This window comes from Sceloporus occidentalis, unplaced genomic scaffold (genome assembly GCF_023333645.1).
Source record: "Sceloporus occidentalis isolate IW3139 unplaced genomic scaffold, rSceOcc1.0.p SCAF_19, whole genome shotgun sequence".
Lineage (NCBI taxonomy): Eukaryota > Metazoa > Chordata > Lepidosauria > Squamata > Phrynosomatidae > Sceloporus > Sceloporus occidentalis.
The window spans coordinates 9,255,632-9,283,434 of record NW_028316999.1 but is presented as its reverse complement, the minus strand read 5'-3'; the positions used below and the strand labels follow the sequence as shown (position 1 = coordinate 9,283,434).

At 38.4% G+C, this 27,803-nt stretch overlaps 1 protein-coding gene across 4 annotated transcripts in view; it reads right to left on the bottom strand.

Moving 5' to 3' along the window:
* Positions 1-27,803, bottom strand: part of LOC149302378 (stromal membrane-associated protein 1-like) — a 120,853-nt gene that overhangs the window by 35,408 nt on the left and 57,642 nt on the right. For 3 of the 4 annotated variants that reach the window (XM_089482649.1, XM_089482648.1, XM_089482650.1), the window contains exons 5-6: positions 22,616-22,693; positions 21,411-21,488 (exon numbers count right to left, since the gene is read on the bottom strand). In XM_089482649.1, the coding sequence (XP_089338775.1) occupies positions 21,411-21,488; positions 22,616-22,693 (156 nt within the window). The remainder of the gene's footprint in view (positions 1-21,410; positions 21,489-22,615; positions 22,694-27,803) is intronic. The other variant, XM_089482651.1, reaches the window with a different exon arrangement.

Sequence of the window (27,803 nt, the reverse complement as noted above, 5' to 3'; positions counted from 1 at the left end):
TTGTAGAAACACAAAAGGAGGCCCTTCTGAGATGGTTTAGCGGCTGGCTTTCCTGTTAGCGTTTATTGTGTATTTAACATAACTGCACTGTCCTATTGCAATGGGCTTTCTTTCGGTTATGCAAGCCCACCTTATCACAGAAGCAGGAAAGCACTTTTATAGAGCAGGAATAAAACTGAACTATTACATCAAAATATAATGTGTCTTATAAGAGCAATAATCAGGAACATTGGTTTCCATGGTGACTGCTCCAAACTTGATATATACCCAGGACTGTGCTTTGCAAGCTCGGCTCATATTCTTAGAAATTTTCAGAACGACACACAAGCGCTAATATTAAAATCCCCAAAGATTTACAGCAGGGAAGCTTCATGAAAAAAGGCATATAAGCTGCATTACACAGATTTTATGGTGAAATGAGTCCTTTTTGTATGTTAATGCATTCCGCGTCATTTGTCCATTTACGTATGGGAACCTGGCGTTTCTTTTCAGCGTATATACCCTCACATTGATAGTACCACTGCGATATGACATGCCAAGTACTTTCATTACAGCCGTGCCTTTAAAATACATAAAAACTAGGGACAAACAGGATCATTTTGCCTGCATTATAACTAATCCAGATCCCTAGGAAAGAACGCAGTGCACTCCAAATGCTACGGCTACCTAGAGGCTTTTTTAACACCTGCTGGCATGATTTTGGAATTTACCGTTAGATTGCGTTTTTGCATAAATGTTAATTCTCTTTTCAAAGGCATTTGCAAAAAAAATCAACTGCAAACGCCCTGCGGTGCTGCACAATTCAACTGATTATTAAAAAAAAAAAAAACACGGACTGGGCAGTTTTGATGAAATGCAATCAGGTGCCAAAGCAAATGTTACTACTGTGGACCTCAATTGTTCAAGCAAACAAAAAATACAAGGCTAGCGAGGCACTTGGAAACAGGTGGCTAGTAGAGAAAGGGATAGACCCGGGGTGTTTACACAACACAATAAACAAAATGAACATATTTTTCTATTCACTAAATAAAATGATCATTAATATTCAGTGCCGGAGTCCAAGGGCGAGCATTTACAAGCTCAATGGCCGCTGTCGAAGCCAAGCTTCACCACCCTGCTAATAACGGCAAAGATGTAGCTTATTAATACTGAGCCACATGCACCGGGAAGCTGAACATCGGCAAGAAAATAATCTTTACAAGCTTTATGCATTTCTGAGCATTGGGTAAAACGTAAGTTTACAGAAATGTTCTATAATAAAGACTATTTCTATAGAAATTTTCTATAATAAAGATGGAAAAGGTTTTACATGTTTTATGGGCTCCATAGGAATCAAAAGGTTAATGATAGCACTGTCCATGCTAACCCACACAGCTTAAAATGGCAGGTTACATGTTTCTTTTATGCAGAATGGGCATCGTTTTAGTTGCAGAATTATTCATGTTTCATTTATATACTCATTTGCCTATTTACAACATTTCTTAATGCTTCAAAGGAGGTCAGAATGACAACCCTCGCTTTAACTGTCATCCGGTGACAGCTTCTTCTCACTAGCACACTCCGGTAAAGGATTCCTTGACATGGCTATAGTACGCAACATGTCATGTAGATAAGGGTCCAGCAGAAACATCTTCAGGGCTTCCTTATAACACAGCTCACAACTATCAGTGCTGACAGACAAGAACAGCTGAAACTGCAAAAAAGCTTGGAACAGCCTCAAAAAAAGAAAAGAAAAAAGGCTCGACTCCAGGCAGACATTCCCTCAGTAGATAAAAAGCTGTCAATGGTGAATCTCAATTAAGACATAATAAGTTAAGTAATAGGCTTCCTGCACTAATGACCATCATTAAGCCGTCTTAATGTTTCAGAATTCAGAGAGTAACCAAACGGAATGCAACTATTCTTTGTTAGAATTATATATACTTATAGAAATGATGAAAGCAGATGAAACAGATGCCCCATCATGAAGATTGAACGCATGCTTATGAATGGCAACCATCTTTCTCTGTTCATGGCTTAATGTTATAGCCAGAGCATTCTTATTTGTGTGATATATGCGACAAATGTAAGGTACATGAAGGTAAAACAAAAATAAATGTACCCCGACTAATCTCCTTCACTAACCTAGCAGTGGTGTTCATCTCCAGGTCTTGAGGGCCACAATCAGGCCAGATGTTTTTCCCTGTTAAATATGGATTGCCCTCCCAATGTTCCTCCTCTCCAGGAGCTCCGAATGGGTAAGAGTTTTCAGCGTTCCCAGTGCTGGAAGTCACGGCGTATAGAAACGGTCAACATTACTTTATTTTCAGTGCCTTAATTACAAACTTGCTATCGTTGTGTTACAAAGTCACACATGTTTTTGTAAAGACTTGGACAAAATAATGTCCAAAAACATAAATTAAAAAAAAAAATGTCCCCCTTTTGTCTCTAAATATGAGAATATATAATACTGGTCTGAAGGAATTCTGTTAAATGCAATTATCAATGTCTGAATGGCATAAAAAAAAGGCAGAGTCTCCCGAGTTCCAGGGACAGCTGAAAGATGAATGAAGCCTGGCATTCGGCAGACATACGAACTCCATTCAAAAGGCAAACTAAACGACAGCTAAATTTAATGACGGAAATATTTTATTCCTCCTCATACTCACTAGTGCTTCTAATTCCTATATCCATGCCGAACAAGAGTCCTCGTTTGCTCTCATTAAATTGGAATTGTAAGCACTGCGCATAAAGTAATTGGATTCACTCCCTCTTTATTGCCTAGCTTGCAATAAAGCTATAAATGATTGCATAAACATTTGAGAATTCTCCCAAGGAGGAAAGGATGGAGAGAGGAAAAAAAAAAAAAAATAAAGTAATGCAAGCAATTTTCTGGGAGCTCGCAGCCGACCGGCAGATCGGAATTCTTTCTGACAGCTCATAACCTTATCGGATAAGACTTTCTCTTACAATAAGCATGTATTATAAAGCAATTACAACTGTTGCACATTACTAAAAATCCCTAGCTCAGTGAATCAAAACTGCATTATCCAGCTCTGTCTTTTTATCGGCCTCGGAAGGAGCGTACAGAGGGATGGGAAAAATGTAACCAATGATTTCTTGAGACTGCTGAACTTTATGGTTATTTTCCAACACAATCGGCTTTTGGCAAACACATAAACACACAAAAACAATAAATCGCTGCAAACCACAGGAGTCATCTCAACAAGAATCAATGTAACAAAACGAGCGTGATTGCTACACAACGCCGGGTTACAATCTTATTTTTTATAGAATATTTAGGAAAATTAAAACAGGTCTTTTTGAGAGGCATTCTAAACCACAAGCTTTTAAAGTTCTCGAACTCAAAGTCTAAATGAACGTTATTTTAACACGACGGGATGTGTTTAAACTTACACTATTGAGACAAGCTCCCAGCATGGAGAAATCGAGGGAAGTCTTGTATCGACTTGTTCAGAAGAAAAACACTCATTTGACTCAAACAGAGGTAATGGTTTTATCTTTGGAGTAGAGCGTAAAAGATGCCTTTTTTTTTTTTTGAGCACGGGCTCTGAACATCGAATAAACACAATGCGGGAACTTGCCTGCTGATCTGATTGCCTATTAGGAGAACATTTCTCTGCCCTACTAGAAATTGATCAAGTCTATTCATGTTCTACATGTAGAGACAAAAAAATAACAGTAGAATACAACAAAGTTGCAGAAAACGTGAATGGAGCCCTGTTAGCGCAGCAATTACTTCAGAAGGTGGGGGATGGGTTATACTGGATCGGTTGAAGAAATGACAGGGAAATACGGTTGACAACGACCATGTTATAATATCACAGCAAAACACACGGTTCTGAAACAGGGACTGGCAGAAGTGATAACGGCTGTAGGAAATAAGACCCCAACAAATATTCAATTCACCTATAAGCCAACACCTCCAATGTTGGTTATATTTATTAAAGGATGAATGTATAGCTGTTTAATATGTCTGCACAGAAGCAGCGAGGGGATTTAAACGTAAAGGAAACCAAACCAACCACTGCCTTAACTGTCAGTGGACTTCTATAGTCCTAAAGCTTTAGGGTTTATTCCTTTGCCAGGCCGAGTGCCCTTTTTCCATCATTTATGGTCAAACTGTCCATGTAAGAATTTTCATAATTTTTATGTAGATTGACCCCACTAGGAACACTGCACACAGATCTATATCGGAGGTGGGTGTTTTCACAAGTGCATTATTACCACCACTAGTTTCTCCTTTCTTCTCTTACACAGAATGCTCCTCTGACCTTTTCACAGGCCCACGCAAGTAGCTTAGGTGTAATATTGGAGAATCTTAGTCAGAAAACTGGTGCCTTTCAATGTCACCAAAAAAATGTCCGTGTTGAAGGGACTAGGGGTTGGGGCAGAATCAATGCTGAACCCGACCACCAATAAAAAAAAATAAAAAAAAATTTCATTAAAGATCAGCCTACTTTATGGATGCAAATAAACCAGGGATGTATGCATTCTTACACTTTGAGGAAGAGTGTAGTTTGGGCAGCTGCGGTCCAATTAGGGAAGTATTTTCATAATTTTGTTTTTCATTTGCACCTTACCTGAGTGACACGTGATTTTAGTTTTTTTCGGTTCACGATATTTTCTACTTTATGGATGCCCCAGACACATGTAAGGACATCAATCACTGGGGGGTGCAGAAATTCCTGCTGCCCCTTTATCAGAATTATATTTATCACAGCTGCTGGGTGATCTGGAAGCCTGGCTGATGTCACGGGCACATGCCATGTTACAAATACGTTTATAAGTAACTTGAGAGCAAATCACTAATGCGGCCTACAGATGGGCCCTAGTAGGTTGACTCTGTAAAAATGCAGAGGTTAATAACATTTCAGTAACAAAAACAAACATTTTGTTTAGAACATGTACTTTTAAAGTAGAGGCTAGTTCAAATATATGCAAGTTCCAAAAGATCCTCTGAACTAAGGTTAATGTAAGTAAATTTAAAATTTTGTTTTAAGACATGTTTGACTTCGCCCGGGCGTTATGTTCCCATTATTTTATCAAGGGAAAACACATTTGCCAAGCTCCAATAACAACCACTTTTAAAACGTAACTCAGGCCTCCATTCCCCACCACTGAAAGGTTTTTTCGTAACAACTTGGCACTTAACATTGTACCAAAGTGATTTATTTATTTATTTTTTTTTATACACCCCCTCACACAAGCACTCACCACTTGAAAGGCCCCCCCAAGGAACCTCTTTGCCAATGTACAATTTGCAGCCCGTCTTAAAATGTATTTTCTATTTCTTTCGCGAAGTGGTCTACTTCCCAAGGGGAAAATGGACCTACACAGGATTTTCCATACAATTCGTATTCTCGGCAGCACTTTGTTCTACACCGTGAGCTCCAATGTGTTGATGCTTTCAGGAATTTGTTCTTGGGACAATTCTAAATTACATTTCAAAAGGGACACCCATGCTCCATTCACTTTTCATTGTTAACACAAGCTTGCCCGGGTTGTATCATTTGTATCATTCTTGCAAAATGAATAGGGTATTCTGAAGGATCTCCCTATAAGAATTTGTCGCCACCCAACTATTCTCTGCGCAGTAAATGTGTTTGGTCAAAGCGTTCCAGCACTGCCTCTGTGGACATCACAGATAGGTCTGATTTTAATGAAAGCGCTGCTGAGCAGGCATTATATACAACCCGCGGGGTAAGTTTCAAGAATTCTAAACGATTTACTATGCAATATACAGAGTGAGTCCAGTTATTCATGCAGTAGAAGCTAATTGGGTGTTGTCTTTTGAAATCTGCAGTACTATCAAAAAGCACAATGTATGAAAAGACAATACATAAACCGAGTGCCTTCGAGCCGTGTAGCTGTTACCTGGCCCTGGAAGTGTTCCAATTTCTCATAGTAAGGCAACTGTCCCTGGAGAAGGTAAGCCACTTACGCTACTTATGGGTCACTTTCATGTCCCTGCCTAGCACACCTTATGGACTCTCTCTTGAAAGACTAATATATGTTGCAGACATTACACAAGGTATTCATTAGGCAGCCTACATCAATACTAAAGTTATAACTTTTGGGTGCCAATCGGCAAGGACATTCCAGTGGTTTCCAAGGAGACAGCTCCACATTTGGGCCTAGATCTGCTTTGATAAATGTTTCATTAAATACAACATGAAAAAAGAATGTATTCTTTTCCAACGTTAAATGAGTAAGAATAAATTAATTGTCACACTGCACAGAAAAACACGCCGATTTAAATGAAAATCCATTTCCACCTCATGCTCTGATCGCAGCCCAAGGTTTTCAGGGACACGTGTGGCAGCGGCAAATATGGTGCTATTACACGCAGTCTGCTTGGCTATAAATAACCGCCAGGGCATATTTAGTCATACGTATGAAACACTGCAATGGTTTTTTATGAACAGCATGGTTTGCAATACACAGGACTGGTCCATAAAGCATGGCACAATAGCCACATTCTGACGACCAGACCGAAACGCAACAAAGGCTACAGCCAGCGGCCTTGCTGCGTTTTGGCGGGTAAGCCGTGTCTCACAATCGCCCAAAGCTGGCTGCAGGTGCCTGCTACAGGGTTCAGTAGAAGACTCCATTCTCAACGAAGCCAACAGGCACTCAGACCAGCAGGGCCCTTGGTGTTACTCTAGTATTTTCTAAAGCAGTGCTGTTCAGCTGGGGGAGGCAGGACCCACGAATACTAAAGCAAATACACACTCACACTACGGGATTCACATACTTATACGGACTAATGCACTTATACACTCACATTAGACAGACCCTCACTAGGGTCACAGCTCCACAACCTTACTTTGTATGGAGCGATTCCCTAAAGGTGCTCGCATCCTGTTCAAGCAGCCGCAATATTACGACAGGATCACGCAACGTCACATCACATGACCACACGATGCTCTAATCCCCGCAAGTGCGTCTGTCCAACTCCTTATCATACTGCATGTGAGGAAACAATGTCTCAGAGGGAAGGATCACATGGCTAATTCATAACTGGTGATGGCGCATGGAACAAAATGAGATAAAATCCACGTTCCTTCAATGCTAAGCTACATACACTACTGTGTACTGCACTGTAGAATGATCAATGAATATTTATGGGACTTTACCTCTAAAATTGAAGCGTCTTAAATGTTTTATTTTATTATGCAGTTTGGAATCGGAAACAGTTTTAAAAATGTATATATCTCTATATCAAACTTTCAAATTAAAGGGACACTGCAACCATCATACGTTATTTAACATGTGACAGATGAGGGGTGGGGTTAGAGGTTTAGGGCCTCACAATGTCTGCAACGAATCAGAACACTTAACACATACTACATCATATCAACATTGATGCAATAATTCTTTGCATACCACATGTACGAGCTAAGCGTTGCTTAGCGAAATAAGTATACAGGCCCTAGGGTAAAACACATTATATAGATTACAATAGCAGATGGGTGTGATAAGAATCTGAAATTGTAAATAATTATTTTATTGGTGAGATTATTATACGACATATCAAACTGTTCAAAATGTTTTGAGATTGATTTAAAAGAAGATACATGTCAGATAATCAATTAGCCAAACAAGTTTTGCCTAGCTGGCCCATAACTAAGGCAATCTGTTAGCATTTTCAAGAATATAGCCAGGAAAACCTGTTATCTCTTTGTTAGTTAATCATGGAAAACTTGGAATTGACACGTTGTTGGAAGCAAAAAGGGAACCAGCAACTAGAACATTACAGGCAAATTAATTAACAGAAAAATGTACGTGACTGCAGTAATGCGGTGAATAAAAAGACGTCATTTCAGTCAGTGGTTTAAGGAAGGATCAAAAGCCCTAAAATTAAGAAAATAAGTAAAACAGTGATTTTGGCTTACTAACTAAATGAAGGATTTTTTCCTACTAGGATTATGTAGGACACAGTAGTAAAGAAGAAGGCCTTACAATCTATTTCTTATAAAAAATCCACTAATTTATACACTTTGTGTATAGTCTAATGCAGCGATATCATTTTTACATTTAACAAATTCATATTTTATTATCGCTTTTATTATTAAAAAGCACCAGGTCAGAACAAGTTTTAAATTATTAGTGTATTATCAGGGCTGATAAATATCAAACTGTGTTCCTGGGTTACTGGTAACATCAAGGAAGGAGATGAAAGTAATGAAGTGGGATGTCTGCCCCTCTAAATAAATATTACATTTACCAATGCCGCTATACACTCAGACAACCGGTGACCTACCTTCACTGTACAACAACACTGCTCCAAGATCATTCTACGGCCACCTGCATACTGAAATAGCTACAACACTTTGTGCTGCAGGAAACAATACAGCGGAGAGGACTCTGGTTTGGATCCTGTCTCCATCTTGATATGAGATAAGAAATAAATCACTCCAGTCATTGTATGAACAGGTCTGTACTCAGTCTTGTTTTAACATTCCAATGGCAGGACCCCCTAAAAAGGTGTTTGATGAAGCTTATTATATTGGTCACCATGAGCGCTTTATCTACTTTAACTACTATGAATAAAGCGAACAATTTTTATCATCACATTGGGTCTGTTACATAGCATTCTGTTGTATCCTGGATCCCAGGGTTGTATTCTTATGCATCCTTATGCCATTTCATTAATGTTTATGTCATGCTTTACGAAGTTAAGAGGTTTTCAAGAGCTCAGTTTTCTTTGCCTCCCTCGGGAATATATTGAAAGTCAGTTTGGGGGAATGTGTTATGAGTAAGGGAACACAGAAGAAGATTCTCACTTTTACTTTTTATTTGCTGCACCATGGTATATACTGGTATGTCCGCATTACACATGAAGTGAAGATCATTATATGCCTGTTGCACCTGATGGAAACCCAACAATCCTACACTGGTGGGGAAACCAACTGCTTCTTTGCAAATGCAAAACAAAGAGTTAAAAGAATAGACGCAAAGCTGAACTTCAGTTCCATTACAGGTACAACTTATGATGAAGTCCTCTGAAACATGCCCATGGGGATCTCTAACAAGCACCCGTAAAGCTTTTTTAAAAATTCAATAAATTAATAAAAGCAGGTTTTTTTACTCAATGCAGGAGGCAGCAGAAAAGCTTCAGTTAAAACACAAACTTCACTATGTATTATGTAGGGCCAACACTAGAATATCACTTCTGCAAGAACTAGGCTTGCCCTGGGATAACATTTTTACCAACCCTCAATCCTTGATCAACAAAAATACACTGATTAAAATAATCAAGATATTGTCTTCACAAAGCAACCAAAGTATTCATTCAGCACTTATACCCGATTTCTGCACAACTGGCAGAAAGGGTAATGATGACTATTTAATGTCCTAGTGATTTAATAGACATTTATGGTTGCCATGCAATGTCCATAATGCACATATCGCTCATTTCCTAGATGCGCAAAGAGCCATTTCTCCAGGTTTATGGCCAACAGCTGTGCCGAAGAAAGAACAGATGTACTCAAATATTGGGTTACATTACCAATGAAAGATTTATACTTCTTTCGCTGCAGAAGAAGAGTTGAAGAGTCACCTTTTACAAAATAGAATTTATTTAATGGCCGTAAAAATTTATGCTTGCTATATTCATACTTTACATTTTCTGTCTTTCCATAGCACACACCGGGATATCAATCAGGGAAACTTTATCTTCCGCGAGGCTGTCTCTAAGTTTACCCAAAGACATTTGGAAAGCCTAAAGCCAGTACTTTCAGCGAAGCCGCGGGAGAAGCTTGGCTCCGCTTTTTAACCTGCACTTAGGGCCTGCCAATGGCCACACATATCAGGCGTTCTTTAAATAAACAATATCACTAAAGTCACAGCTGAGCGTTCAACACTACTATACAAGAATGCATTTTAACCGCTTTGTGACGGGGGGGGGGGGGGGTTACCCTCTTAAATGACCAGGGCTTTTTTTGCCATTTTTAACATATTTGTTTAACCATCATTCCCTTTTTTCCCATGTTTAGTGTACTCAGATAAAATATCTGTCCTTAAAAAAAACCATAAAAGGTCTTTCTCCAACATTTTTTTGTACAGTCTCTATTATAAATATGGCAAAAAAACCAGTAGATCCCATAAGATCCCTTACAGAATTTATTTTTAACTTTGAATTGAGGAAGAACTTTTTTTTTTATTCATATTTCCAGGGGAGGGACATGAGGTGTTTATTTTAATTTATTTATACTTTGAGGTATGTAAATATGTTGACATCACTGGAGTCTATTTTTAAAATGTTATTTCATTTTTTTAAGTTATTTTTAAAATTCTTTAGGTTCTAAATTTTTTTTTTAAATAGGGAGAAACATTCTTTTCACTTCATAGAGTGATCAGTGAGCGGGGCTCCATTGCCCTGTATTGCTAAATAAGGTGCCTCGTCGGAGGTTTGAGGGGTGTCTGGACAGACCCTCTGGGAGCCTTTTTTACATTGAATTGTTTCCTGAAGCAGTCAATCAGTGGAGGAACAGGCTCCTATTAAAAATCAATGGGAGGACTATCCACACACGCCTCTGAACAGTCCCCTGCATGCAGGATTACCCTAGACAGTGCTGGATCTGACTGGAGGCAATTAAATCATTAAATCAATAAAATCAAGTGCATAGGAGGATTGGAGTGTCCTTTTAAAGACAAGAAGCCTTAAAGGAAGGCTGAGCTGGCCCATTATGATGCATAGTAAATATTTCTTTAAAATGAAAATGCTTTATACGGGGCCAGTTTAATGCTTCTAGTAGATTCTCTCGGGGTTTCACACTTCTTAATGTATAGTTAAGTATATAATATGAGCTTTTTAGTTTACCTGGAAACCCAGTTACTAGAAACACCACTTTGAGGGATGCTCAAAACAGCATCAAAGTAGAGAAAAAAGGGACATTTTAACGTTACATCGGGCAGAAGGCAACAGAGCATGATGTCAAGGCAAAAACAGAAGGAGAAAATTTGTATTACCATCCAGGTAGAGTAACAAATAAAGGGCATATTTACTAAGCCAGTGAAAAGTAAGATGCTGAAGCAAGTAGGTTTAAGCAGTCTATACCCAGATGTCCCAGGTAAACAGGTAATGGAACATTTTAAGACATTCCATTATAGTTCCGCTTAAAGAATTTGATTTCCTGGGCAGAGAACATTATTCCCGATAACATGCCCCGTAACTTCAGAGATTGTGTTCCTGCAGTTAAATGTCTGTTGTCCAGACAGCACTGTTTTGCCATGTAAATAGTTAGGACTGTCAAAACGCTAATAAGAACACCTCACCCAGGCAAGAAAGAACAATGAGTCTTGATTTTTTTGTATCTCCATTAGATTCTCAAGTAAATAACTATTGATCTTTCCTATTTAGGCTTGCTGAGGCTCAAAACAGTGCCATTTATAAAATGAAAAAACTCAAAGCCGAGAGCATACGGTCTGTATAAATGCTGTCTTAGCCAATAAATGCATAAGCAAAAGCTATGAATGAATCAAGATGACTGCTAACCACTCAAGACCTATGGGCATTTTCTATAAACAATGGTAAAATATGCTGAAAAGCCAGAAACATGTCATTACTGGAAGAGACGAATCTTGCGCTATTAGTAAAGCTATTTAATAAAGAGAAGTACACATTACTGCACCAACATGGTGTGTGTGTGGGTGTGTGTGTGTGTGTGTGTACATACACACACACACACACCATACATATATACCATACATACACACACTATATAGTATATTAGATATATTATAGTAAGTATAGGCAGTTTTCACAAAATGATGGAAAGTATCAAATTTGACAGTATGGTACACTAACTGAATGGATTGAACATGATGGTATTATATTAACCACTTCCGTCATGGTGTTAAGGCATGAGTATATATGCCAACACTTAATGCTGACTGAAAACTAACACTCACACAGCAAAGAGATATCCCAGAATCAGCCAAGTTATTTATATGAACACTCAGAGTAATGAACAAATGCTATGAATATGGGGTCCAAAGCCAGCACCATAGCTTCTGCAGCCCATCCGACCCTTCCTACTGCTAGTTGACCCATCTGTTTCCAAGTCATGGGGTCAGCAAAAATGGGAAGTATCCTCCGAGGGATCACAGTTCTTCTAGTGGATTTAGCCATGGGGGCATCAAATCTGGATGCCGCACAAGATTCTAACACTACAGTAAAGGAGAAGATAAGTCTTGTCTAAAATACATCAATAAGATCTGACTGGGCAGATTATGTACCAGGAAGCTCTTGATTTATGGGATCCTCTCTATAGAAACTGACCAGCCTTTTTTGTTCATTAGTTTTTTTTTTTAATCTATCTCCAGGGTATCTGTTATCTTCCTCACCTTTTCCATGGGGAAGAAAAAAGTTCTATACCATCTATACTGACCCCGAAAAACCTTCCATATATATACTACTAGATTCAAAAATATTCTGCCGTTTTGCTCTTGTACAATTTGAGGTAAAAACCCTGACTCCTAAATATACTGTCAGAAAAAAAATCTCCCTTAACCAGCTCGAAACTCGACTAATGAAAGCATAAAGAGGAAAGGATTTCATTAAACTAGGAGGATTTCATTAACAAGGCCATAAACAGCTCAGTGTGATGTTTTCGCATTGGAAAGTCATCCAAAATATCACATTGCTGCCTACAAGGACAGCCTCAAGGACTTTACATAAAGGAACTTTATTGGACCAAAATCAAATAAAACCACTGGATTTAATGCTGAAAGACATCTCAGCAAAGCCTGGCGTGTCTTATTACAAATAAATTGCCATGTCATAATGTTGAGAACATAGAACTCATACTCCTATGGATGCCTGGTTTATAATATTACATAAGGACAGTAGTAGTAGTAGTATAAAAACTATTGTATATGCTTGTTTTTTTACAATATCAAATAATAAAATTAAGAATTGTACTGTTTTGTTAAAGTAAGACGTGTTTCCCAATACTAGCTTCTTCAGACGTAAGTGGTTGTGAGATTGGACATGAGGAGACTGTCAAGCATAAGAAACCTTGACGAGCGACTTAAAAGTAAAAAGTACCTTGTTAAGGATGCCAGTACGGATGGTAAATGGCTGCAGACACCATTGACCATCCATACTCTTGTGTCCTTAACAAGCTACTTTCAGACTCTGAGCAAGTCAATCATTCAGTCCCCATATACCAGGAACCAATCATGCTATTCTACCAACAAATTTTATAACTTTAGAACCAAACAACTAACTGGGTTACTTCCCCTACCCTGCTGAAAAATGTAAGTAACCCAGCAACTGTTACACGTCCTCACTTGTGTATAAATAAATTTACACATTTAGTCCCGTAAGCGCACACTATATAGACAATAGTATTAGGACACCTTAAAATTATTGAATTCAGTCAATCAGACCTGTTGCCACAGGTGTATAAAATCAAGCCACACAGTCTGTGTTTACAAACAAGTAGGGCTGCAACAACTAATCGATAAATGAAAATTGTTAAGGTTAACTTAAGGTGCAGTTAGAGGGCAAACTGGGGGGAATCTAAATCCTGGGGTCAGCGAAGATTAACCCTGTATTTATTTATAAAAGTATTGTGTCTGAACAAGTCTGCAAATCTATGAGTGCACTATGGCATATCAGGGGGTATACGGCATACCTTGGGAGGACGGGGTGACATATCTGGGGGTATAAGGCATATAGGGTATATAAGGCATATGTGGGGAGGGCAGTGTGGCATATGTGGGGAGGGCAGTGTGGCATGTGGGGAGGGCAGTGTGGCATGTCTGGGCTCAAATGTGCATAACTGGGGGGCAGGTTGGGAAATAAAAACAAATGCATTTTTATCAAAGTTTTTTTATTCTGCTGTTTGTTTTTAACATCCTACGTTACTTTATTAAATTATTTTAAGTAAATGAAAAATTTACATTTTTTTATCCGATTAATCGAAAAAATTATCAACCAACTAATTATGAAAATAATTGTTACAGCCCTACAAACAAGTGGAAAAAAAGGGTAATTCTGAAAAGAGTGAATGAGTGTGGTACTGTGATAGTGATGGTATGTCACCTTTGCAAGTCAGTTTGTGAAATTGTATCCCTAGATATTCCATGGTTAACTAAGTGGCATTATTGGAAAGTGGAAGCGTTTAGTAACAGCAGCTTCTCAGTCACGAAGTAGAAGGCCATGTAAAGTCACAGAGCAGGGTCACAGAGTGTTGAGTCGTATGTTGCTTAAGAGTCGCCAATGCTCTACCGATTCCATAGCTAGAGAGTTCCACTAGTGTTAATATCAGCACAAAAACCGCGCGGAGGGAGCTTCAAGGAATGGGTTTCCATGGCCGAGCAGCTGCATGCAAGCCTCACATCACCAAGCGCAATGGCAATGTAAACAATGAAGGATGTTGAAAAAGAGCAAGAACCTTCACCTTCAGTGTTATGATGGACATGAATGGAGTAAAGAACCCTATTGCATCCTTCGATGAAACTAAAGATTCTGTTCAGGCCCTGCTTTGACCTGTGGCTCTTTGTGCGAATAAGACTTTGGGAATAAACCGTGTGTGAATGTTTGGATTTATCATCTGGTTTAGGTGACATTTACTCAAGTGACTATTCATAGCTGCTCATTTCAGGAAACTAGTTTCCCCAATTCAAAGGCTAGATAGGAACGGAGACATTTTGTAACATTTGGCTTGTTTCATGATAAAAGTGGTTTCCAACTCCAAGCATTAAGACGTCTTCTCATATTAAAAGAGAATCGGGGACTTATTTTTCACAACAGATCTGAAAGCCGTCTAGCACTTTATGGGAACATCCCAAAGTCTTCGACAGCTGTAGCGTATGATGCAGAGAACTGGAAAACCACTGTACAGAAGGTCACCAGTCATTACTTATTCTAAGAACCAATGTGAGCTTGTTATTGATCTCAATGGCAATGTCTTAAAATGCAGGAAATCTAGATTAATTTGGAAGAAAACATACTGCATAAGGAAAAAAAAAACAAGTCAACTAATTATAGTGTATGAGGTTCCAACCTTCCTAATGATACATTAAACTTATTAGTATGTGAAATTGTTTGGAATTCTGATCCATTGTTTAACAATGACAATCAAACACTTATCAAGTTAGCAGACCTTTGCGCTACTAAGAAAAATATATTTGGAGCCAGTAAATTGAATAGTCGTGGTATGTTTAGCTCAGTTGCTATTCACAAAGTATTCCATTTTCCACTCCAGTTCTTGTTTCTAAATCTAATCATGTTTTGAAAGCTAATTTGAAGATCTGTTTCCCAGCAAACTGCCTCCTGGCCTTGAAATCAATTTCTGTAATGTGAAGCACTAAGAAGTCAGAGAGGGCAGCCAATTCACTATAATCAAGGTCAATGTAACCCAATATATTAATCAATACATACATTTATTTCCCATATTATACCAATAACAAGAAGTGTCTTCTTTCCATTAACTTATTTATTGTTTTGTTTGTTATATAAGGCAAGGGCAGTTATGGCATAAGGTTGGTCACAATGCACGGGGAGATTTCATTATTACCGAGCAACTATAACCAGAGACCCCTTTTACAAGCCCAATGCTCCATTTTTCCGTATTCTTTCAGTAGCTATTCAGACAATGGTTTTCTTTCTACAAGCATCGTTCTTCACTTACATTTATACCGGCATATACTGTATGTTTGATCAGGTGAACTTTAGACTCCAAAAGCATTGGAGAAGATGGGCTAAAAAGGACTGGATAGTGGGGGCCAGGTTACTAGACATGCTAGAGAGACTGAGAGACAGAAGTTGTGGGTCATCCATGTTGTGATGTGTGGATTTTTTAACTTTTGTTTTTGCAGTAAAATATGCACCCAATTAAGTATTCACTAACAAAGGCAGTTTACATTAGAATATGCAGAGAAGCTGCAGTTTCAACAGTCTTCACTTTATGTAATAAATGGACAAGCCCCAGTAAGCCCCTGCTCCATGAATAGCTTGAGTCCCTGTATAAAGCATTGTTAAATCAGTGGAGCCGATTCACTAAAGATAGAGTTGGAGAGTTATGGTTTTAACTTCTTGATGTCACCACACATTAAATAGGTCCATCTCCAACAACCGTCTCCAGTAATAAGAGCTTGGCTTGAGAAATCTCACCAATTTAACGATGTTATTCAGGACCAAGTGAGGTCTCCTCATGCACTGAATAATGCATTGCACAGGGCTACATCAGTTCTTTCTGAAACTAGCCAGTGTTGCCAAGCAGTTAAAGCTACAACTACAGCTCCATTTAGCAAATAACCCTAGGGAGAGTGGATAAAACTCAGTAGGGGAAAAAAGCGTGCATTATATGAACATTAACGAATGTCTAAAACTAAAATGAAGTAATCTATAACTGAACATGATTTTCTAAATACCTGCCAGGACACATAAAATGAGAAATTCTGCCATTATTTTTCCCGTACAAGGACAGTACTGAGACACACATGGCTGAGGCCGCAGAATGAGTGTTTGAGACTCATTAAATTATTTACGCTGTGCATTCCCACCTACTTCATCCATTTAATTAAACCTGAAGAGAACACTAAAGCGCCTTAATAGGTTTACATTTATTGGGTTCATTAAAAATCAGCCACGATAGCAGTCCTGCAACAAAATATGCTGTGGCTTATTTCAGTCCTAGGTAAAAAAAAAAATTAAAAAAAAAAATAAAATAATAAAATAAAATAAAAAAATAAAAAAAAAAATCAGTTATTTAGTAAATGAAAATTATGTATTCTCTCCCACCCAGCATCTTGTGAAAGATTGCAAAATACATTATGTTCCAAGTCTGTAAGAGGACAAATATTTCACTCATCATCTATAAATGGTAGAATATGGCTTCAGATTACACACTACTCTTGGTTTATTCACTCAAAGAAAACTCATTAAAAATTCAATTTTTTCTTTTCACTAAATTCTGGAAAAGCTGAAAAGAGAGGGCCACAAATATTAGTAACATTTCTATTTATCTTTAAGGAACATTTCATAAAGACCGAAAGAAAGTTATTCTGCGGTTCTGAATCACAATCTTTCTCGTGGCATTTTGGTTTTAGAAGGATCAGCGCAGGGCTTATGGGCAAAGGAACACTGAACAAATTAGATCCACAGCTAGGTATAATATTCATAGGTAGCAGTTATAGAACCATAAATCCATTAAATCACTTTTAATACTTTCATATCAAAGGCTATATTCTACCATCAGCAACCAATTCCATTTTTTACCCTAAAATTCCCATCTCAGTCGGAAGAACACATTTTCTTACAGACCTGAAACTAAAGAAACCATTCCCTGTGGAGGAAATAAAAATTACTTTCTTCTAACCATCACAGGAGTCCTTGTCTAATATTGATAGCCTACAAATTGAAACGCCCATCCATAAGCTCCTTACGTGACCTTTTAATGCATTTTTACCTTGACTTGAAGCTACAATGGGAAAAAAGAAAAAAAAAAATGAACGCATGATAAAAACCAGTGAGGAAAGGCCTCCTAGATAGACACTGCGCACAATGGGACTGCAAAAAGTCATCTGTGTTGGTGGCTTGAGAACTGCAAAATGTCATCTAAAACTAGCTGGGAAAGAGCATGAAGTTAAAAAGACATAACAAAATCACAAAGTTTTGTACATTTTCACATTGTCTGTGTTTCCAGCCTTTAAATTCTATTTAGTCTGCCCATTTATAATAAAATAAATAAATAAATAAAAAAGTTATATTTGGTTTTATATTCAGGGTAATTCTATGCCTACCCTGTGCATGTTGAACCCCCCCCTTTACTGTATTAGGCTCTATCAGTTCTGCTGAAAAGATGTGCCACATATCTACCAGCCTATCAGTAAAATGTCCATTATTCTTTCATGAATGCTAAATATAAATGTATATAAAAGTAGCAATCATCACAGGGGAGAAACAAAATATCAATCCTTAAAGTAGTAAAACAGCTGTAGCACTGGCTTGTGGAAAAATACCAAGGAGTCTAATTGGGACACCACCCTACCCACCAACCACTCTTATTCGGTGCTCCCTCTGAGTTAAACAGGAGTGGTCTTCTGGCAGTGATTGGCCGCTTTAAGCAGCAAATCAGTGCTGTTTAGCCAAGTGTACATCATATTATGGTTGGAGTGTTTTTCAATACTAAAACACATGGGTCACTTAGGGGGCAAAATTGGCCAAGAAGTGTACAACTAGTACTTCATGTCTCAAGTGTTACTCTTGTAATGCTAGTGAAGCTAAGGGATACTATTTCAAATTAAAAGGCAAAGATTAAAAACTGTGCCAGACATTTCCCGGTAGGTCAGCGTGATATGGCTTCAAAGGTAAGATCTATACTAATTTGGTGTCATGGTGACAGTTGTCATAAATTTCAGTGGATTATTATGTTTGCACTGCAGGACACGTAAAATGGCATTTGGAGAATATACCTGGGAAGCTCTTCCTCTAAGGTAGTGGCTTTGAGATGGAGCAGGCCTTGTCATGCAAGGGATGAGCCTCACCGCTAGAGGGGCTAGCTGTGGGAACCTAGCCACAAACAAGGATGGAGCTAGCCCTAAGTACCATTAAATGGGCAGAGCTAAACACGGCTCCTCTGCCCCAGAGAAAGAGGACCGTGACCTGTAGAGTTCCAAACATGGTGGCAAGGTGATGACTTTCTACATACAAAAAAAAAAAAAAAGCCATATTCACTCAGTACATAAATCCGAGATGTTAAATTAGGACATTCCATCTCTTGAAAAGTAACCTTCTTGAATACATACTACAGAGCGTGATGTAGAGCTATTAGAATCATTTGTTTAATTGCCCAGGGGGACTGGTATTAAAAGCCAGAGAGCGACATTAGAAAATCAGGAATTATTGTGTTTGTTAAAATAAGCAAGCTGTACTTTGAAAGGCGAAAACAAAATGAGAACCAGCTGTTTGGTAGTATTTGGAATATTAAAAGCTTTTGCCAGCATTTTCAGACACTTTTGCCAGAAAATACACCAAGTTAAAACAGAATACAGGAGCCCTGATTTGATTACACGGTGATTCATTTTACAAGGCCAATATAACCATGCTAATTTAATCTAATCGACAGGAAAACGCGGATGTATCATTTACTGCATTTGCTCGCAACACTTTCAAGTCAGCTGCTTTATCCGCGACATGTTAAAGACAATTTTCACAGGATATTTATCATAAAATAATGGCTTCTGTGTGTGTGTGAAGACCAACTCATTAATGTATACATAAACCAAACGCACATCAGCGAAGCAGCAATTCGGCGCCTGGCTTACCCAATGCCGATATTGCGCAAATATTTACAAAATAGGCCTTTTTCTATCTCGTAACCAACAATAAAGCAGATAAACATTAAGCATGTTTGTCCCTCGATATGAAAGGATTTTTTTTCAAATACACTACTGTTTACAGTAAGGAAACAAAAAGTACCGTTTTCTTCTTTACAGCTAAAACAGCTGGGATCTCACAATACATAATCAGAAACGTAATTCCACGCAGAGACTGATTTTAACTTTTCACAACAGATACATCGTTATAACTGGCCATGTTGTGTTATGTCAATCTCATGTGAATTATGCACTCTAGAGGAAACAAAACCTAGACACACCATGTACTATATTCTGGTGTTGGATGGCATAACTGATGAGAGTTGAAATGGGGCCACTTAAAAGGACATACTGGCCATGATATGATTACTACATGGTCACTAAGTTTTATGGGGATCTTTTTTGCAAGCGCATAAATCCCCCCCATATGCATTTGCCGCCATCTTCTTTCCATATCCTCATGCATGTGATATACCAGCCTCCATTCAGTTCTAGAGGCGTAAAAGCTGCCCAGACCATCATGTGCTTGCGTTGAAAACGCCTACCATTGTAATATGTATTTATAAAAATTGTGATAACGTGTACCTGCCTCAAACTGGCAATAACCAAGGCTAGCCAAGGTGTCTTCACATGACTGTGTATGCTACGTGTAACTGGATAGTTGTATCTTGGCATGTAGTCGCATAGGAAATATAATGGGCAGGGAAAAACACAATCAGCTATAAATCATACAAGCGTCCCTGTATGTAGCAAAATGTGTAATACATAAATAGAAACACGATTACAAATCATTGGCCAGCTTCTAACGTTCTGTTAACTATGCCTTTAATTAATCTCAAAGTGAAGGTCACACTCGCTATTACAATGCTATCGGGGGCAGTGGGGAAGAGGCTTGCACACAACAGCTATGTGACGGGCTAGTATTAAATGGTTATTGCCATGATCCAAGGCAAGGCAGGGTTAAATAGCGAACACGTGAAAATCCGCACTCAAATACTACAGAAAAAATCATGGCTTTGCAGTTAATGTATTACATTTCAAAAAAGGTGGTTAAACAGAATATGGTAGAGATTTCTAATCCGATATCTGAACACAACAGGAGAGAGTAAACAAAAAGAAACACAATGGTATCTGAACAAGAGAATATTCTAGCAAGCAGCACTGCAAAAACACATTTACATGACCGCTTAAAACACGGGCCCGCTTATCTTCCACTTCACAAGCCCAACAGAGGATATTTCCAAGGCAGCATTCGACTTCTAATGAGGCCATTAACCAACACTGAATGTTTACTATTCGTTAGGAGGGACAGAGGCTACAATTCCACAACTTAAAAGGTCTATACACACACACACACACACACACACAACACAAACAGGACACTGTTCACCGGGAGCGTCTACTATCAAACACAATTCTTTCTTTCATCTCGCTTGCAATTGATAATATAGTAGACAACAAGCCCAAAATAATAAAACAGAAGGCAAACTGGGACTTGTTGCTAAGCTTATGATAATTCTGGCACCTAATGTAGATTTCCAATACATACTACCTATAATAATCAACATCATTTTATAGAAAAAACAAAAAACAAACTAATATACACAATTAGGGAAGCAACAGATCATCAAGAGACGGAGACTTGAGACATATTATCCCTATCAATATATATATATATATATATATATATATATATATATATATATATATATATATATATATATACATATACACACACACACACATATACACACACATATATACACACATATATACACATACACACAAACACATACTGCATCAGAAGATAGAATACTTAAAAATAAAAAAGGGGAGGGAGGAAAGGGAGAGGCTGGCCTTAAAAATATCTGAACTATATACATATTCATATAAAGAATGTGGGATCATACTCCCATTGCAAAAAAATCTCACTGGAGTATGTAGCTTCAAAACCACAGCATCTGACACTTTATCTGCTTAGAAGAAGAAAGTCAAAACACAATTCAAATGAAATCAAACTCTGTCCTAGGAGGAAGAAACCAGGACTGGCTCGGGTGTCTTTTTGGACTTACCTTTTCACTACCGACAGCTTTAACAGATTTTTCACTATCTTTGTCTTTCTTCTTCTCTTCCTTTTTCTCCTTTTCTTTCTACAATAGAAGAAAAAAGTATTTTAAATGCTTTCTTCTTCTCCATATATAAAATTCTATATGGTCCTTCGGTGTAACATATGCACCGAGGTAGGCATTGCAAACGATCAGTGTGACTGATATGAGTTACTATCAAACAGGATTGCCATTATACTAAGTAACTTAGAAAAAAAGAAAGCTATACATTAAACTGCCCAACATCACAAGCTATAGATTGTTAATTAAACTGCTTTAAACATAAGCATCTCTTTAAATACTTATTCGTTATATTTGTTTGAGATGAATCAAGTTAACGCAAACACTTCCTTACACTCCAGTAAAGGCTAAAAGCGGAGTTAATTATGAGCTTGGAACGCCGGTAGTGGTTAATCGCAGTTGATACCATCATAAAAAAAAAGGTAACGTTACATCAGCTTTCACGACCTCAGATGGAATAGAGAAGAGTGAATTCCATTGACTTCAATCAAAACACACCTATTTCTATGCTGGTCCAATAAAAAGGTATCAACATCTAATGGTATTGATTATTACAGGAGTAAAAATAGAGATCTGCAATAGCAACCATGTATTAATCTAGTAGCAGATTACAAAATGATTGCTTCCTAAGGGATCTGCATGTAATGTAAAAGGCGCAGCTAGCAAATCAAACAAATTGCAGTTCATAGGATCTTAGAAGCTTTGCATATTGTGGATAGCCAGTCTTATACTCGGCACTTGGCACACACATGAGGGGTATTGGTCCTGAATTGCTTATGGGAGATGGGAGACCTTTCTTCTTTCAGAGACATTATAAACTGCACTTCTGGCTTCTCTTAAAGCCAGGGAAGCCAACTTTTTGTAGACACCAATGATGCATATGAGAAAATATACATTTTTTAATGTACGAGTTAAACACAGTTTGTCATACTTTACTATAAAATTGCTTTTATATTAGACTAAAAGGCTAATAAGATTAAGCATAGCTTCTTCCTCTCTTGGGTAAACACCAATGATGAGTAACAGGACGCCAACACTTTAAGAGCAGAGATTTTGTATTCTGTGGTGTAGCCAATTTGCAGATCATCTGCGCACCGTATTACCGCAACGCTGTCTGCTTGAAAATTTCACACAGGAAAATGAGATGATACCTCCAATTTGCTTTTCTCAGCAGCAGCTTGCAGAGAAGGAGAGGATGCCGAGGGCTGCCCAGCATCAGAGGCCGACGTCTGTACAAAGCAGATGAAAGGGATAAGAAGAGAAGCAAGGCAGATGATCAGAATTAGTAAAGGCAAGGCAGGCAGAGCAACATACGAATTCATTTACTTGCAGAGGTACAGGAGCAGCTGGCATTGAGTCACACAGGCAGGAACGAGCTCATGGCAACAGTCCCATCAGGACATGCAACAGGAGCAGGCACTGCAGCAGAGAAAAACAGGGCGCCTCTGCCTGTGTCATCAGGTCCCCACAATGCATTAAGGGTTAAGAGCATGCTGTAAACACCAGCCTTTATGGCTTATATACACTGGCAAAGCAAGTATTAAATACGGCTGAAACAGGATATGCGCGGATCGGCCCACACAGACTTTTTTGATGAGCAACGAATCGATAAATCTATACAAAAAAAACTTTGGCTGCAAAAATTATAGGAGTCATTTTGTACAGCTTTGAGTTAAGTACCCCAAGTATACAAAACAATTTAAAAAAAAATAAAATAAACGATGGTACCGCCCATGTATAATATGAAGGGAAAACCCCATGTTCCATTTTTCCTATATGTCTTTTGGATTGCACCATTTGTAAGTGGCCTACAAACAGTAAATTGTAGAATGTTTTTTTTTTCTAGCCTTAGTTTAGAAAAACATTTGGTCGTAAGACTGGACTTCTCAGTCATGTTTCCAAAAGCACTTGGGGAGAATATGAAGCCAGCAGAATTTAATTTGTATTCTGTATATTTAGTTTTGGAATGTCAATGACTTTGTCAGATTCATGAAAATCTAAGTAATGACCCATTTTAATATTACTTGCGCTGAAATCAAGAAAATAAAAGGGGTGGGGAAGAATTTCCCCACGATGCACATATTGGCAAGCTATTATAGCAAAGAAACGCTTTACTATTAAAATGACTACATTGAAACTAAACGGAATTAAACATCGGACTCTCGCTTCTTGTCGGAGAAACAAGTAGTGATACAGCCCATGCAACCGTACGTCACATCAGGGTAGTGGAATGAAAAACTAATTCGGCGACTTCATGCTTCAAAGGGAATGAATGAAAAACGTACTTTCCCATGTTCATTTTAGTATAGTTAATTGGATGAACACTCAATAGTCACAATCACATTCAAAACTAAGGTCTTCTGTTTTTCAAAGTCGTCTGATCTCAAGTATAGGTATTTGGTGTAATGGAATACCAACTGAAGGTGGGCTAGGGCCAGAAGCACAAAAACAATATATGAAGAAGAACGTGGCTAGAAATTATGTAGGTTTCTTGCTGAATTCAAGAAGATAACAAGCACTACCTTGTCAACAAATTGATACTTTGAAGTATAACTGAACCAATAGGGCCCTGAAACACCTATACTCGGAAATTAGTTGATCAAAGGGATCAACGCAGGGACTATGTGACAAGTTCCTCCTTGAGCGAAGTAAGATTCCACTGCAATATCCACCGAGGAATCATATGGAACAACGGGATATTTGCATGAAACCTTTTAGCTATTCCTTTGATGGTGGTAGATGAGATCAGAGGTGGAAAATAGAAAGGATGAAAAGTTAAAAGGACGAACACATACATGATTATATATATAGCAAATGCAATACCATCACAAGTGATGGAGGGATTTCAGCGTTAGTTAAATTGGTAGCGCAAGTTTCTACTTAGACGCCACTGGAATAGTTTTATTAGATGGTAACCGCCATACCTTTAAGGTCATCTGGATAGGTTTATCCCGTGTACCTATACTATAAAAGATAGGGTTTTTATCATAGTGTTTGAGGTTCTAAGCGATGGCAACCACACACACACACACACACACACACACACACACACACACACACACAGCATGCCAGCAGCCCATATACATACAGTTACAAAGTTGGATCAAACAGGTGAACAAAGATAAAAAGGAGGATCAATTGAAGTTTGAAGTCGATGAAAGCGTTTGTATAGCCAAATTTGTCATCCTGCAATACTGTTTAATTTCAATGTCATCGCTTGGCTAAACCTGAAGCATACAGAGCGTAAAAAAACAAGGTTCAGATAATTGCTCTATGGGCATCACATAAATTAATAACAGATGATAAACACCAGCTAATGGGCCATATTCAACGATGGAGGATAAATGTATCGTAAGCATCTGAACGGCAATCCTTCTGTACATTGTAATGAAAAAAATGAGAAAGTATGTAATAGGCCAGATTCATTAACAGAGATAAAATGCGCCTCTGTTTATCTAATATTACTCCACCGTAATCTATGAGAGGATTGCGAAATAATTACTTGTAAGACATTCAGTTCCTGCATTAAAACAAGCCAATGTGTGATTTCTTGTTCTTATGTTGGTGGGATTGAAGGAATAAATACTATTTCGCGGGAGGGGGGATACAGAGGATATTTAAAAACACTCATTCTACCATATACTCAGACAAAATCATTTATCAAAAGGAGCCGCTAACCGTTTCTCGATACTGTGCTATTAATGCTCATTTCTTGGTGTTGATGGGTTTATGATTATTATTTGAAAACATGTGGAGTGCACTGCCAGAACAGCCAACTGGGAAAGAGAAATGGTAAATGGAGACAAAGCTAAATAGGTTTCCAGTTAGCCGAACAGACACTGAGCAGCCCTGTGCTCACGTACACATGAGCTTAACATGAACTGTTGCTATAATGATAAATCAATGTAGAAGTCTTCCCCCCTGCAGTATCAGAGCATAACCTCATTTCAAATGTTGTTCTTTCAGAAGTACCCAGAGGTATTAGGTGGAATAGTTATGCTGAAAGCAGATGCCATTTACACACGAAAATAGGTTTCATCTAAAAGCATTCTTTCTCCCCGATTTCTGCATGTGCAGTTGATCACTTTAATGGAACCATTATCCCTCCCGCTCTCTTCACTGCTAAAAATGCAACCGAGAAGTGTTCACACCAAGCATTAAATCTCTACAGCTGTAAACCTGACATTACTCCATGATGCCCTCCAAAAAAACAAAAGAAAAAACGAGAACCACAAACAGAAAAATTTTGCAATCAGAGCATATATTATACATACACACATCTATATATCTGTATCTCTCTCTCTATGTATATACACACACCATGAGTGTCCCCCCTTAATATTGAGTTTAGGTGCTTTACCCACACCGATTGCTAACAGCTGTATTAAATCACACAGGCAGCCATCTCAATAGACAAACATTGGCAGTAGAATGTGTTGTAATAAGGCGCTGACTTTAAAGATGGAACTGTCATTAGATGCCACCATTGCCACAAGTCAGTGGAAACGTCTGGGAGTAACAGATCAGCCAGGAAGCGGCAGACCACGCACACCCACAGAGCGGGGCCTCCATGCTGTATTGCATTGCCCATAAAAATCGGCTGTCCGTAACATCACTCACTACAGAGTTCCAAAGTGCTCCGGGAAGCAACACCAACACAAGCTCTGTGCTTCATGAAATGGGTTTCTATGGCACACGGTCACTGGAGCATTGGAGACATGTTCTCTGGCGGGATAAATCATGTTCGACTGGAAGTCTGATGGGTGAATGAGTTTGGTGGATGTCAGGTGAATGCTACCTACCAGAATGCATAATGCCTACTGTAATATTTGGTGGAGGTGGTCTGGGGCTGTTTTTCCACGTTTTAGGCTAGTCTCCTTAATTCCAGTGAAGGGAATTAATGTTAATGCTACAGCATACAATATAATTTAAGACAAGTGTATGCTTTCAGCATTCTGACTTCAGTTTGAGGAAGACCCTTTCTGGTTCCAACATGATTGTGCCCCTGTGCACAAAGCAAGGTCCATTAAGACATGGTTTGTTGAGCTTGGTGGGGAGGAACTTGAGAGCCAGCAGTCTACTTAACACTCTCTTCCCGGATGTGTTTGCATCGTGCACATTGAAGGTCTGGGATCTGGCTAGATTTAACATCCCCTTCATCTCTCATCACTCCTGCTTCTCCTGTGAGTGTTGTCACCCCTGACCACCTACTTTCTACCACAATCCTAGTACCTTCTAAGCTTTCTCTAATCACCTTTTACTTGTAGGCTGTAAAAATAATGTGCTACTTATTTTTATCATATGAAATAAAATTCTTAAATACATGAAATTAACAGATAATTACTCAGAATTAGAAACATTACTCAAGTCCTTCCCAAAAATAATTTGATCATGTCAAACGCTGCATGATTTATATTTTTTCAGGGAATGTTTGTTATGTGATAAAATAGCATAGGCTATTTTTTTTTTAAACTACAAAGTTTCTTAAAACGCTTTGCCGTTTTTAAATCTGAGTAAAAAATAGTAGTGAAACTACTACAGGGGCTTTTAATGCCACAGAGCTCTTCATTAGTCATATTGGTCCATACCTCCCAAATGTCCCCATTGGAGTCTTGCTTTCGGGCCAAACTATTTCTGTTCTTCAAGGATGTCCCCCTTTCGTAAGAGCTTAGAATGCTAGCTGGGTGTGAGTATCAGCGTTCTAGAGTCCTTACAGCAGAAATAATGTCTAATGAAATTGTAAAAACCGTTCGAAATTAAACTGTGTAAATGAAATACATTTTCCAGTTTCTCTCAACTGCATACATCAATAAGTTGATACCAATAAGCTACAGGCACAAAGTATCTTGATTCAGCTCCCCTGCCCCCACCACAGCTCTAACTGCACTCCCTATTATCAAACATCCTTATATGACCATCTGAAATGTTGGGCTGTCTGCCGATTCTCACCAATGATTTACCCAATCAGAATATTATTTTACCTGAAATTACCGGTATGTTTCTTCTGGCAACTGTGAAATACGTTTCACATTTAGCAGCAGGTTTACGAAATTATACAGGAGTTCTAGAAGATAGTCTCATTAAAAATCACTACATAATTGTATGCTCACCGTTTTAACGGCAGGGTTTATGGTACTGCCAAACATAGCCCATCCAACACAACATCCTTAAATGTACTCCAGCAGATTTTCCTTGTTCTATGTAATTGCAGCATTAGGTGCCTTTTCAGGAGCATAGCGCACAGCAACATAATCAGAACGTTTTTTTAATTGGAGAAAAACACCATGTCATAAAGTTATGGAATACTCAATGTTTAGTATCGTATACCGAGTGGATGTG